This window comes from Sphaerodactylus townsendi, linkage group LG16, assembly GCF_021028975.2.
Source record: "Sphaerodactylus townsendi isolate TG3544 linkage group LG16, MPM_Stown_v2.3, whole genome shotgun sequence".
Taxonomy (NCBI): Eukaryota; Metazoa; Chordata; class Lepidosauria; order Squamata; family Sphaerodactylidae; genus Sphaerodactylus; species Sphaerodactylus townsendi.
In genome coordinates, this window is record NC_059440.1 from 14,729,132 (window position 1) to 14,743,982 (window position 14,851).

General features: G+C 45.6%; 1 protein-coding gene across 1 annotated transcript; it reads right to left on the reverse strand.

Moving 5' to 3' along the window:
• Positions 1-673: 673 nt before the first annotated feature.
• DHX33 (DEAH-box helicase 33) lies at positions 674-14,603 on the reverse strand. Its single transcript, XM_048518988.1, has 12 exons — positions 14,246-14,603; positions 13,351-13,511; positions 12,101-12,328; positions 10,752-10,922; positions 9,513-9,698; positions 7,908-8,019; positions 7,360-7,519; positions 6,771-6,859; positions 5,855-5,982; positions 4,707-4,910; positions 3,215-3,301; positions 674-1,807 (listed from the first exon to the last, which is right to left on the reverse strand). Exons 1-12 carry the CDS (start codon positions 14,475-14,477, stop codon positions 1,499-1,501), a joined length of 2,067 nt encoding a protein of 688 aa, XP_048374945.1. The 5' UTR covers positions 14,478-14,603; the 3' UTR covers positions 674-1,498.
• Positions 14,604-14,851: the final 248 nt, after the last annotated feature.

Below are 14,851 nucleotides of genomic sequence, written 5' to 3' on the forward strand. Positions count from 1 at the left end.
GTTCTCAAACATCTGAAGTTTATTCTATGTGGCTCGTACCTTCAGAAAATTTGGCCACCCCTGCTTGAAAAAGAGATAGAGAAAAGAAGAGTTTGGATTTGTATCCCACCTTTCTCTCCTGTGAGGAGACTCAGTGTGGCTTACAAGCTCCTTTCCCTTCCTCTCCCCACAACAGACACCTTGTGAGGCAGGTGGGGCTGAGAGAGCTCCAAAGAACTGTGACTAAGGTCACCCAGCAGGAATGTAGGAGATGCAGAAATGCTTGGTTTCTGCATCTCACTTAGAACATGCTCCAATTGTTGAATTCTTTTTTTTTGTGGGCCACCTGGAGTGTATTTTTATAGAAAGGGTGGCATGCAGGTGGGCTAAATCAAATAAATAAAGCTGCATGTTCCTGGGAAAACCAAGATGTGGGTAAAATGGGCTGCAGAATAACCCCTTCTGAGGTCTTAAGGTCTTTTCTTTCTGCCCATCAGGCCAAAATATGACCCTCGCTCAGTGCGTTAGGATCTAGAAGACCCAGGTTCAAATCCTCACTTTGTCACACAATCTCAGTCTAACCTAACAGGGTCGTGAGGGTACAACAGAAGAGACGGATAACTGGATAAGTCGCTTTGAGTCCCCATTTTTGGAGAAAGTACCTCAGCGGAGGAAATAAATGTGAAGAGAACACTACGCTTCCAACTGTTTAATGACAAGAATCTTCCCGTACATCAAGGCAGAGGCTTTCAAAAAAGAAGGGATGAACGCCTCCCTTTGGAAAAGAAAGGTTTTTTAAAGTCACCGTTTTAACTCATGATACTTCCAGATGTGTAGCCGTGTTACTCTGTAGCAGCTAAACAATAAAATCAATGAAGAGCCCAGGGACACCTTAAAACACAACCTTTCATTGCAGCATAATGGTTGGTCGCAGTAATTACCCACAAAAAAACTATGCTGGAATACAGTTGGCCGCTAAAGTGTCCCTGGACTCCTTTTTAAAAATTCATGTTACTGTCACACAGAACGTCAACGTCGTTTTTGACCAACGTCGAGAAAAGGCTGTGCAAATATATGCAACCACCTGTCCTATTTGGGTTCTCGTCTCTCTGTTTCCTCTTTAATGGAAACAAAGTGAGATATTTAAACAGTGCAATCCGACAGAGTTACAGCTTTCTAGGTCAGTGGGCTTAGAAGAGCGTTAACTCTGTTTAGGACTGCACCACAAAGCACATCAACAGGGGATCTGTTGTTCAGATGTCACCAGGCACCCGGACAGCCGTTTCCACTGAGATGCGGTCCGCCTCCTCATGCCGTTTTTCCTACACCACTGTCCGCAACCCGCTGATGATGCCCATTCATAAAGTCCAAAGCTGCCATGGGAATCTGGAAATTCAGAAGGTCTGGCTGCTGACGAACCTTCTCTTGTAACCGGGTACCAGACTAGCACAGAACAGCCCCTGCCCGCTAGGGTTAACCGAACCCCGAACCCTAGTTTCCATGCTCTGCACCCTCAACATTAGTTCTTGGCTGCTCTGAGCTTCCGGCGGAAGTACTCGGGTGCGGCGTCAAACAGCCAATCGGCATCCACCACACAGAGGTCCCGCATGTAGCACTTGTTGGTATGAAGGAGTTCGTTGAACACGACGCAGGCTGGCTTGCAGTGGAAGAGGACGGAGGACGGGTGGATGGCCACCGGCTGGTGGGTGTCGGTTGTGGCGTAGGTCCCGTCCAGCTGCAGCTCGGCTGTGTACATGAAGAGGCTGTACGCGAGGCAGCGGCGGATGTTGCCCGTATCAGACCGGGAAGATTCGAGCGGTATCGAGAGCTGTAGTAGGAAGGCAGGATAACAGACAATTATGGGAATGATGTTTTCCAGATGCATGATCAGACTCCTCCCTTGGGGCTGTATAATTTTCTTTCGTTACATGTGCAAAAAAATACAACACCATATGTGGTGTAGTGGTTAAGAGCAGGTCTGGAGAACTGGGTTTGATTCCCCACTCTTACAGTCCTGCTGGATGATCCTGGGCTAGTCGCAGTTCTCTCCAAACTCTCCCAGCCCTTCCAACCTCACAAGGTGTCTGTTGTGGGGATAGGAAGGGAAAGGAGATTTTTACAGGAGAAAAAGGCAGGGTATAAATCCAAACTCTTCTCCTTCACAACTCAATTATCTGTCTGTCTGTCTGTCTGTCTGTCTGTCTGTCTGTCTGTCTCTCTCTCTCTATTGGGGTCCTTTACAATAAGAAGAGTTTGGATTTATACCCCACTTTTCTCTCCTATAAGGAGACACAAGGTAGCTTACAAGCTCCTTTCCCTTCCTCTCCCTACAACAGACACCTTGTGAGCTAGGTGGGGTTGATGGCATTCCAAAGAACTGTGACCAGCCCAAGGTCACCCAGCAGGAACGTAGGAGTGCGGAAACACATCTGGTTCACCAGATAAGCCTCTGCCACTCAGGGGGAGGAGTGGGAATCAAACCCGGTTCTCCAGATTAGAATCCACCTGCTCTTAACCACAACACCACATTGGCTAGACTATACTGTATTTCATCCAGCTGTCCCTACCCCGACCCTTATTAAAAACCCTTTTCAAAGTCCACCGCCTTCTGAGATCAGGCTGCTCTGCATGCCAGAAAGATGGCCTTTTCCATGGGGGCTGCTTCCTTTGTGAAATTCCTGCCAGATCCACTCTATTGGCAGCAAGAGGCCAGGGGGGAAAAAAAGCAAACCATCTATTTCTTTTTGGCAAGAATTTGGGCTATATGCTGTTTAGTTTAACAAGTCATCTCCTGCTTCAAAATAATTTTAGCTCATAGTTGCATTGCAGTTTTAATGTTCAGTTGTACTGTAGTACCCGTTTCCCTGAAAATAAGGCCTAGCATGATTATTTGGGATTTTTGGAGGATGCCTGAAATATAAGCCCTACTCCAAAAATAAGCCCTAGTTACAGATTCCCTGGCACAGCTGATCTGGTCCCGTGGGGGGCGCAAAATCATGGGGGAAAAAAGACATCCCTGAAAATGAGCCCCAACGCATCTTTTGCAGCAAAAATTAATATAAGACCCTGTCTTTTTTCAGGGAACACGGTACACCTAAAAGACTATGTTACAAGTTGGTTAAAAAGTGGGGTAAGAACCACTGTGAAGGTTTATAAATAACAACCCAGTGGATTTGGGAGCCAGAAAATCTATAAATAACTACTTCAGTGCATTTTGGAGCTCCTCTGTAATTACCTTCATGCAAATATCTCGCAGCTGTGCTCTGATGTCAGAGACCAGCATCATGTTCCTGCTGTTCACAAAGTTTTCTTTGCACCATTCCTGGAGAAGGGAAAGAAACAAAATACGGTATCAGGAAATCAAGAATTTTAGCGTGAACGTTATCTGTTTATTAAATACATTCTTCCCTTCCCTAAGTTTTAAAAGTATTGAGTACTGGGCATATTTTAGATAAAGATTGGATGGGATTTGTAGTTTATTCTTGTATTTTGATACTTTCTAGTGTTATTTATTTATTGCACATTGTTGTTTGTGTCGTAGTGGTTAAGAGCAGGTGCATTCTAATCTGGAGGAACCGGGTTTGATTCCCCTGCTCTGCCACTTGAGCTGTGGAGGCTTATCTGGAGAATTCAGATTAGCCTGTGCACTCCCACACACGCCACCTTGGGCTAATCACAGCTTTTCAGAGCTCTCTCAGCCCCACCTACCTCACAGGGTGTTTGTTATGAGGGGGGAAGGGCAAGGAGATTGTAAACTCCTTTGAGTCTCCTATAGGAGAGAAAGCGGGATATAAATCCAATCTACTCCTTCTCCTCCTCTTCTTCCTCTTCTTCTTCTTTATCTGATGTTTATGTTATGACCTATGGTTACAACATGAAATTGGATTGGTTCATATTTTTTTTCTTTTAGAATGAGTAAAATGCTTCTTAAGGCCAGTTTTTTCCACCCTCCAAATGTACAGCACGAAAAAGTCCAAGGACTCGTTCCAATTTTTCCGGCTGAAAAACTGGGGAACTTGAAGGACCGCCGGAAAAAAACCTCCTATGAAGGTTTTCTCTTTTTGAGTGAGAAAAAGAACCTTGTCTTTTGGGACTAAACATTTTGTCTCTTGCCTTGAAAATTCTCTGGTGTCGCCATAAGCCAGCTGTGACTTGAAGGGTGGGGGAAGGTACGACACAAAACAGTCTGAAGACATTTCTTGTTTTTTCCAGTAGGAAATGTGGCGGAGCATTCTCGTATTGTAGACATATACAACATTTTGAAGATTATGTTGGTTTAAATGAAAACAATTTTGGTAACAATTAATATGCTACAGTATATTTAATGATACTGAAACGTATTTAATTATAACGATAATGAGAGTTCAGTCTTTTCAACATAACAAGGTTCAGCTTAATATCCAAACATGCTGGCAGTCCTAACCATTGTGACGCTAATTTTATAGACAAACTAAGCTATGAACTGTGCTCTTTATGTTGTTACAATTAGTAAAAGAAGTTCAGGTTTGGTAGGATAGTGAGTGTTGCATATATTTCAATCCCCCCCCCCCCCCCGTACTTTCTGCTTTTTTTAAATGAATTTTTTCCCCGTGGCTTCAAGGTTCCAGAAATTTTCCATTAGAATAATAAGAAGAGATGAATTTATATCCCCCCTTTCTTTCCTGCAAGACTCAAAGGGGCTTACAAACTGTCTACCTGGGCCCTAGCAAAGCATCGTGAATACCTACCCGATTGCCACTGATGTTTTTGAAGGCTCGGTAGATATTGAGCAACGTGATGTGGTCCCCTTCGCTGGAGATGAACTTTTTCCGGATGGCCTGGACGTCGTCACGCCGGGATGGGGGGTTGTAGAGGACGCTGTCCACAGATAGGATTGAGATAATGGTGAGGATCTCCTCTGAGCAGTGGAACCTGGGGGACATCAGAATGGTCTGGAGAGAAGAAAAGAATGAGCAGATTCAGCCAGCAAGTCGTCCGGGGAAGATGAAAATGATTGGCTCGAAAATCAGGTACAGGAAGGGCTGTGGCATAAGGGGATAAACCTGCATCTGCTGCACCAGCAAGTGAACAAAACAAGAAATACGGAGCTCTCGTGTAATAAAGGCAGCTGAGAGCTGACTTGTGGAAGTACAGTAGAAATAAGAGGCTTTCTTTGCTGAGTTTTTGTCATTAAGATCCTTAGAATTTTAGTGCTGTCATTGTTCTTTATTTTGTTCAAGTGCTGGGTACCCAGCCAGTGTCCCAAACCCCTCTACCCTCTGCCACTTCTTGTGCACCAGCAAATGAAAGCAGAACCCAACTAAACAGCACGGCCTTCTAATTCAACAGAATACTAAAACCAGGGGGCATACATTGAAAATGCTGGGGGGAAGAATTGGGACCAATAAAAGGAAACATTTCTTCACGCAACGTGTGATTGGTCTTTGGAATATGCTGCCACAGGAGGTGGTGATGGCCACTCACCTAGATGGCTTTACAAGGGGCTTGGACAGATTGATGGAGGAGAAGTTGATCTATGGCTGCCAATCTTGATCTTCCTTGATGTGAGATTGCAAATGCCTTAGCAGACCAGGTGCTCGGGAGCAGCAGCAGCAGCAGCAGCAGGCCATTGCTTTCACATCCTGCATGTGAGCTCCCAAAGGCATCTGGTGGGCCACTGCAAGTAGCAGAGTGCTGGACTAGATGGACTCTGGCCCGATCCAGCAGGCCCTTATGATCTTAAGATAAAAAGTGAACGCTTAAACCCTTGACAGCTTTGCTTCCGTTCACATTTTTTGGACACTGATGAGCAAGACAGCAAAAGTGATACGGGAAAGTCTAATCTTTTCCCCTTAAGCGAAAAAGGAAAGAAAGGTTATCTCTGTTAAATTTTTACTTTGGAGAACTTAGGTTCCAGAGGAAATGCTGCCATCTTCCTTCCCAGAGTGGTCAGGACGAGCTGGTCATCTTTTCTTTCCACTGCCCCCAACAGGGCAAGCTGTTCAATAGCCGCCTGAATGGCCTCTGTTGAGCAAAAAGACACGCGGTAAGGATCCTGCTACTATCGTTTCCCGAAAGGAAGAGTGACAGGCGTCCGAGATGTCTAATTCAACAGCAACCTTTATTAGGCATAAAAATCCACTCTAGTGGCTTGACAAATGTTTAAAAGTTACATGGCAAGTTTGTAATCAGAAGAAAAGGAGGAACAGAACTAAGCATAAAACTAGTTACAAAATTCAATCACTTGTAAGAGAAATTTTGATACTTTTCCCAACATCACGACATCTGAACTGTTTAACAAGAGCTCCACAGTAAAACTGTCGGTGTCTCTTGCAGTTTCATCTACAGCCAGACAGTGAGAGAAATTTCTAATATTCACATAGCTCAGATAGTCGAGTATAATATGCTTAAGAGTGTCCACTTGCTGGTTCTTACAATGGGGACAAACCTGATCCTGGAGAGGGAAGGATAAATAGTGACACTCTGTCACAGCAGATGGTAGAGTATTGCATCTATCCCTTGTAGTAATCTATCTCTATTGGGGTTCAGTCAACAATGCAAGATATTGAGCTGATTGCTAGGAAGATAGGTTTACCAAAGAGAGTTGGTGTTTTTAAAATGAGTATTGTCACTAGCCTCCTTGTCTATTTTTCACACTGAAAGTACAGCGTATCAGTACTTCAACTAAAATGTTAAAAAACCCTCATGGTACATGCTTGGAAATTTTCGCAAAGTGATGCCCTTATCTGGGCTGGAATTTCTAGTGGCAGTGAGTCCTGTCTCCTGACCCCATGCTGTAGGAACTTGCTTACCTGGAGATGGTTTGGACATAAAGTCAAAGGTGAGAACGTTCGGAATCCTCAGGGCCAGCAGGTGGAGCATCACACTGGCCAGGTTACACCTGCAGAGGGAGAGAAATCCTGCCTTTTGATTCAGGAAAGAAATCTTGTTTTGTCATACAAACCTGGCCGACTGGTGATACCTTGGTAGCAGAAACAGATACTGCCCAAGGCGAATCAAACAGGAAGTCCCAAAATAAGTTTTTCTGTTATAGCCCTCAGTTACAGAACTCTGCCTCCACTAAGAGGTGCCACTGGCAACGTTCTTAAAGACTTCTGGCAGAGCCTGTTCCAGAAGACCTTTGAAATTAATGTAGCACAAATGGCTAGGCAGCTTTTTTGGCCAAGGGCCCCCCCCCCCCCCCCCCAAGTTTTTTTACTTGTGGAGACAATGGGTTGCATTAACATTCTGCATTAACATTCTGCATTGCATTAACATATTCTGCATTCTGCATTGCATTAACATATTAACAATGGGTTGCAACATTCTGGTCTGTGCTCGATGGGGACCAAGAACAGGCTGGTCAAAAGGCAGGAACCAAACCAAGAATCCAAGCCTCACCTTTGTATTTCAGGCACCGTCATTTTGTCAAACTTCTCAAACTCGTGTTCCGTGTACAGGCGGTAGCAAAGTCCGCTGTCCTCTCTTCCGGCTCGGCCTGCCCGCTGCCAAGCCTGTGCTTTTGATACCCTCTGGACTGCCAGCACTTCAAGCCCGCTTTCTACGAAAGAACAGGAATCCACCATCCACAACACCTGTAAAAAGTCTTCCCTTTGGGAAGATAACTTCCGAAGGGAGGGCAGATCAACAGCCACTGCACAGCTGAGATGATCTCTTTCCTTCTGACCAGACTGTGGAGATCTGGGGACCTTCCACAGACTAACCATTAAATTGCTACCAGATGGATCTATACCCTGGCCCAACATTATGTGGGCAAGAAAACGTGATTTACCTGGTATGCAAAGGACTAGGAGATACAAGAATTAGTGTGGACTGAAAGAGAGAGCTCACAGTTAAGCGGAAGCCCTTAAACGATGCCCCACACTTACTGCTCAAAGCATCTGCCCCAACCAAACTTTTGTGTAAGGCATTGCCCTTCGTGCACGTACCAGGAGTGTACTTCTTGGCTTTAAACATGCCCGTGTCCACGACGTATTTTATGCCTGCGATAGTGATGGAGGTCTCAGCAATGTTCGTTGAGAGGATCACTTTGCGATAGCCCTGAGAATACAGAAGGGGTGTGTGTGGAAATGAAGAAGCTTCATCTAAATTTCTTCGTGGCTGTGTTGGGCTTCTCCTTAGAGTATGTTCAAAGCACAGACCTCTGGAAACTCCCTTCTTAGGGAGATTCATCCCTCTGTCTGTTGCTATCTTTCTGCCAGTTGTTTCATATGGCATTCCTTCGATGGTCCCTCCTTCCTAACCAATGTTTTGTATGCTATTTTAGCTCTTTCAAACACTCTTTTAAAAACACTAGAATCAAGACAATGGTTAGTGAACACTACCCAGACACAGGATGTCTCTCTGCAGGAAGCTCTGCAGGAAGCTCTGCAGGAAGCAATTAAGTGGATTAAAATGCCAGGCAACTGATACGCAGATACCCTCACTAACTGATTATGCAACTTCAGTGTTAAATATCTGCTAAAATGGGTGGCTTCCACTTAACACATGCAAATCACACTTGCAAACTGCACCCTTAACATTTGTTAACCAATGCAAATGGTTCTTTCTCCCACCCTAAGAACATAAGAACAAGCCAGCTGGATCATACCAGAGTCCATCCAGTCCAGCTCTCTGCTACTCACAGTGGCCTACCAGGTGCCTTTGGGAGCTCACATGCAGGATGTGAAAGCAATGGCCTTCTGTGGCTGTTGCTCCCGATCACCTGGTCTGTTAAGGCATTTGCAATCTCAGATCAAAGAGGATCAAGATTGGTAGCCAACTCTGGACATTCTACAGGTATATATACTCCACTTGCTTTCCTACCATCAGATCCTCTGAAGATGCTAGCCACAGATGCAGGCGAAACGTTAGGAAAAAAAATACTATAGCCATACAACCCATAAAAATCCACAACACCCCACTCTTTTAAAAGTTGTTTTAAAGAGGTACGCTGGGAGTGGGGAGAGTTATTTTAATGGTTTTATAATGTATTTTATCATTTGTATTTTGAACTGTTAGCCACGCTGGTTGCTCTTGTAATGGGAGAAAGGCAGGTATGGTTTTTTAAAACAAACAAACTGTAGTTATAAGCAATGAAATAGGTCAGCAAGTTTGATATGCATATCAAAAAGCAGAAATTCCTTTCCTTTTTTAAAAGAAAGAAGTGCTTGTGCGTGTGTGTTGTCGTGAGTAGGTAGTGCTCCTAGCGATTCATTAAGTAAACCAAGCAAAAGTAACTTTACATATCTGAACACCTAAGAGTGGACTTGCTACATATCTCATTCCCCCACCCCACACCTGGGGCTTGCAGCCTGGAGCCCGTGTTAGCCAACCGAGTGCATCAGGACCCACCCAAGAAACATTCCTCTGTTTTGTTTACATTGATTCCATTATTTAAAATGTCTGGATGGAAGACGTAGAGAGGAGGACTGGAATTAGACCCTGTTCTCACCCACCAAGTGGTCTCCGTCCCTCACTGTAGCCCTTGGATGCCTCTGTTCAGAAAGTTACAGAGAAAAGTGTTGCACCACAGAGCCAATTGCATGTTCTACCTTGGGTGCAGTCTGGAAGACTCGGAGTTGCTGTGAGTAGGGCAGAGAAGCATACAGAGGCATGACCACCATTGGTGCGCAACCGTCGGGAAGATGTTTTGCGATGTCCCGGCAGGTTTTGGTCATGGCTTCGATCTCCTCCTGACCCGTCAGGAAGACCAAGATGTCCTGAGAAGATGGTGCTTCCTTGAAAGGAAAGAACAGATAGAAGTATAGATATTAATCTGTATTGTTAACAGTTCACCACCGGACTACAGAAATCTGAGATGGTTAAGCTTAAGGGTTTAGTTAATCGGCAGTCCTATGCAGTTACAGCGGCCTTGAGACCCACTGATTTAAATGGGCTTCCACCAGAGTAATTCTGCACTGGATTGCTATGGAAGCTACCTTGATTTGATCTGATTTACTGGATGTAATATACCGCCCCACCCATCCCAGGATCAGGATGGCTCACTACAAAACATCTGAGAGCTCTGGAAGTAAATAATAATATTTATTCTATTTATTAATTTACAAAATTGGTCCCCTATCTTTCTACGCTTACAGTGGCCCCCAACAAGTGCAAAGACATGAGGGGAAAAAGGGGAAATCAGAAAACAACCCCCCTCTCCCCCACACACACATACACACAGTCTCTAAAAGAAACCAACAAGACATGAGAATGGTTATGGACAAGAGGTCTCGAATCCTAGATTTTCTCCCTGCAACATACAGACTGGGATGTGGGATGGAATAGCGGAGTCACATATCATCAGATCTCAGAAGCTAAGCCAGGTTGGTCTTTGGACGGAGGACCATGAAGGAAGACTGCAGAGGAAGGCAACAGCAAACCATCTCTGCTTAATCACTTGCCTTGAACACGGCTACGGGGTTGCTGTAAGCCAGCTGCGAATTGACAGCACTTTACACGCAAAACATACAGATCAAGAGACAAGTGAGGACGACTAAGGGAGAAATCCTAATCAGATCTACTCAGAATAATCCCTGTGTTATTTAGTAGAGCTTACTCCCAAGAAAGCGTTCTTAGGTTTACAGCCCTAACAAGTTCCTAGAAAAATGCAGCTGGGGTCTTCAGTACACATGGCTGGGCAAAATGCAACTTTCAACCTGCAGATTTGGTTGTTTTTGGATCTGGAGAGGTTCTCACGTCCTTTACATCTCACTGAATGAGGCTCACCTGTTTCTAAATACAGACCGGACTGTCAATATACCCACAGATATAATAAAGTTGGCGCGTACCTGATGGATCTGAAAGATGGTCACTAACGCAGCCTGGAGGTAATCGCTCTGAGGTTGTTTGGCGTAGAAGATCTGGATGGGATGCTGCCGGCCTTCCAGGTATAGGACAGGTGCTCCATTGAAGTATTGGGAGAACTGGTCAACGTCCATGGTAGCCGACATAACAATTATCTGTCAAAAACGACCCCTTGTTATTGTGCTTTAACAGAAGTCTGGGGACGCTTGTCTTATGCTTAGTTCGCCCTTTGATCTAAGGAAGTATTACCAACTCTGACCAGTAAATCAAAACAAATCAAGGTAGCTTATGTAACAGCAATCCAGTACAGAGTTACTCTGGTGGAAGCCCTTTGAAATCGGTGGGCCTCAAGGCTGCTGAAACTGCATAGGACTGTACTGCTGATTAACTGAACCCTTAAGCTTAACCATCTCAGATTTCTGTAGTGAGGTGAACTGTTAATATTACAGATTAATATCTATACTTCTATTTGTTCTTTTCTTTCAAGGAAGCACCATCTTCTCGGGACATAATCTGGCCCAGCTCAAACACAAACTTTCAGTCAGAGCCATCCAAGCCTATATACACATTTAAATATGTGTGCGTATATATGGCTGGTTTTGTCCGGCTGATGTCTAGTCTGATTCAACCTTTTGCTCTTTTTTTGCAGTTTGCAATTCAGTTTAATGGGAGGGGAGAAATAATTAAAACAGAAACTGCTACAAAACTGGCCTTGCATGTGCAAGAAACCAGTTTGGAAAGAAGAAGAATAGCTGGAAATGAATATTATTTATAGCTATGACATTCTGTCCCAACTATGTTTTAATTATTTCTTCTCTTCCATTAAACAAAACTGCAAGCAGGGGGGAAAAAGGGACAAGAGAATGAATTAGAGTAGATGTCAGCACAACAAAACTGCCCTCAGAAGATTTTTTTAAAAAAAGAATAAAATCAGAGTGATTCAAATTACGGGTTACCATACAACCAACACTGTTTTTACTAAAAGCAAGATGAAAGAAAAATATATTCTCCTGACATCTGAAGGTAGAGACAGGCCGGGAGAATCGGCCTGGATAAGCTGTTCCACAAACCTGGTGCCACCACAGAAAAGGCCTTGTTCTGGCTTGGCAAAGGTCAAAGTAAGGAGAGGATCCCCAACATTAATTTACACAATGAACTCCATGACCCATAGTGCTTTGGAATTAGTGCAAAGACCTTGTTTTGCTGTTATGTTCAAAGCTGACAAAGACAAGCCCTCTGTCCCATGCTAGCAACATCACACAAAAACAGACACTGGAAAGGCAATGCCACGAAAGTGCCACTTTTCCACCTCCAGCCCTGCTGAAATATTCACTTTTAGTGAGGATTTCCCCAAGTCCTTCCGCTTCTTCTGCGCTGTTTTCACCACGCCAAAGAGCACGTCTGTGTGGATTGTCCTCTCGTGCGCTTCGTCCAAAATGACAACACTGTACTTGTGGAGGAGGGGGTCCCCGATGGCTTCACGGAGCAGCATCCCGTCTGTCAGGAACTTGATTTTCGTCTCCTCGGAAGTAAGATCCTCGAAGCGAACTGTGTAGCCGACCTGAGGAGAGCAATCATAAAACAGAAGCGGAACCCATTTACAAGTGATTACTCCATAAAATGACCCATTGAGCTTTAACTGCAATGAACCAGCATAGCATAGCGGTCAACAGAATGAGCCTTGAGAGGTGTTGCAGTTATGAGACTGAGCTACAAACCAAGAAGCCTTGGAAAAGCCAGCTTTTCACATCTTCAGTTTTCCCATCTGCAGTCTGGATATAATAATAGTAGCCAACAAATACTGCAGTAATAGTATTACCAGAGAACCCTCTTACAATTAAACAATGCATGTGAATTGCACTGCATGCTCTCAACTGTTATTAATGTAAGCTCCAGGGCCCCAAGTCCATCTCTGGAACATTTTCCTGCCTCCCTTTCCTGGCTGATATCCATCAAGTCTTATATCCACTGAGTCTAACCATGGTAAGTGCAGGCTGCACATCCAACCAGGGTCAAATTGACAAAGCGAAGTGGAGAAGGTGCATTTGAAAGCGGGAATATGAAACTGCCTTACACTAGAATTTTGGCCAAACTAGTTCAGTATTTATCTACTATGGTGCAGCTCTCAAGTGGATGCAGATCTTTCCCAACACTGGTTACCTGACAGCCAGTGTGGTGTAGTGGTTAAGAGCAGGTGGATTCTAATCTGGAGAACCCCACTCCTCCACCTGAATGGCAGAGGCTTATCTGGTGAACCAGACGTGTTTCCACACTCCTACATTCCTGCTGGGGGACCTTGGGCTAGTCACAGTTCTTCAGAACTCTCTTAGCCTCACCTGCCTCACAAGGTGTCTGTTGTGGGGAGAGGAAGGGAAAGGAGGTTGTAAGCCACCTTGAGTCTCCTTACAGGAGAGAAAGGTGGTATATAAATCCAAAGTCTTCTTCTTCTTTAACTGGAAACATCATGGACTGAGATGATGGACTGAGTACAAAGCATCTCTCCTACCACTGATACACAGCTTCTCCTGATTTGCAAACTATGGGAGAAATTTTGTCTCATTCAACCAAAAAGAAGTAACATACCAGCTTCCCCAGTTCGGTTTTCTTCTCATCAGAGACTCGAGTAGCTAAGGAGATAGCGGCAACACGGCGAGGCTGAGTGATAGCAATAATGCCCTGGCGTCCAATTCCCCCTTCGTAGAGGTACTGGGGGATCTGAGTTGTCTTCCCAGATCCTGTTTCCCCTGCAGAACAATTAAGCAAGCAGCTTTGTCCGTGGGTACCAACATCTGTCTTGGTTACAAAAGCCAAGTTCATAAAGCAAACCAGCGGTAAGTCTGTCTTTCTGGAGTGGGGTGGGGGTAATGTCTGGTAACTGTTCTTTCAGCACCACACACACAAACAACAAGGAACCAATTCAATGCCAGCTCTTTCTCCTGTGCATCGTTCATTGTTCCCTAAATGGTCACCTATTTAAAAAGGTAGCATAGGAATGTCAGACATCTTGTGTTCTTCCCGTTCTCAACATCTGCATGCTCTTATTGTTATGTTTTATTATTGTAAGCCGCTGTGAGCCCTTTCCGGGAGGGCGGCATATACATGGAAATAATTAATGAATGGGAAAGACAGTGAATATTTTCCCACCTTCCCCAAACACCCTCTTTATTCATTTATTATCGTCATAGACAAGAAATGTAAGCAACTTAAAACCACCTTCCCCAATCAGGGGTCATGTCATGCCCTACAAACACCATAGAGAGATACAGGACCAGAAAGGTCCTGGACAGCTCCCCCTTCCCCAGAAAAGGCGTGCCTATGCTGAGCCCCGCCCCGGCGATGCCCAAAAGGCGTGGCTATACTATGCTGAGCCCCGCCCCTCGTTCCGCACCGCAGAGGCGTAGGCTCAGCAGCAGGAGGCGTGGCCTCCGTAAGCCCCGCCCAGCTCCAAGGTGGGGGAAGGGTTTTTCGGTCTCCTCACCGATGAGGACGGCGCAGTCGAGGCTCCGGAGCTGGCCGAGGAGCGCCCCTCGCGCCTGGAAGATGGGCAGGCTGCGGCGCCGGCTCTCGAGCCCCGAGGCGGGCGGAGGCTGCCGCTTGGCTGCGGGCGGCGCCGGCAACATAGCTCTGCGGAAGCCGGAGCCGAAGGGCGCCGCGGCGGACGCCAGCTTCGGCCTCTTGGACGGGGGGAGGTCGCCGCCCCGCTGAGGCATCGTCCTCCTCGCCGGGGATCAGCTGCCGGCAACGGTAACGTCGCTGCTGGAGAACATGCTTGCAGGGCTCCGCCCCTCGGACTGGGGCCTCACCGAGCGTGGACTACGACTCCCAGCATCACCTGGGGGCATGCTGGGTATTGCAGTCTGTTAAAACGCGCATGCGCATCAGGGTTTTTTTTGTGTGTGTGGCTGACGCTGCGCCCTCTGCAGGTCAGAGGGAAGCATTTCTTGGATGGAGTTGAGATTCTCTGACCTTAATGTACTCTTTGGATCGCATGCCCCTTATATCTGCTCCTTAAACGAATCGCGGGATTAATCGCTGCAGAAAGTTGGGCTGCCCTCTTTGCAATAATAAATCAGTTCCTGACTGC

What these genes read in the sequence shown, in the direction of transcription:
- DHX33 (XM_048518988.1), bottom strand. Translation starts at nt 14,477, where the DNA reads ATGCCTCAGCGGGGCGGCGACCTCCCCCCGTCCAAGAGGCCGAAGCTG. An exon ending in TGGGGAAATCCTCACTAAAA is followed by an intron (nt 10,923 to 12,100) that starts GTGAATATTTCA and finishes CGTTTTTGACAG; the next exon opens with ATAATTGTTATGTCGGCTAC. An exon ending in CCATCTTTCAGATCCATCAG is followed by an intron (nt 9,699 to 10,751) that starts GTACGCGCCAAC and finishes TTTCCTTTCAAG; the next exon opens with GAAGCACCATCTTCTCAGGA.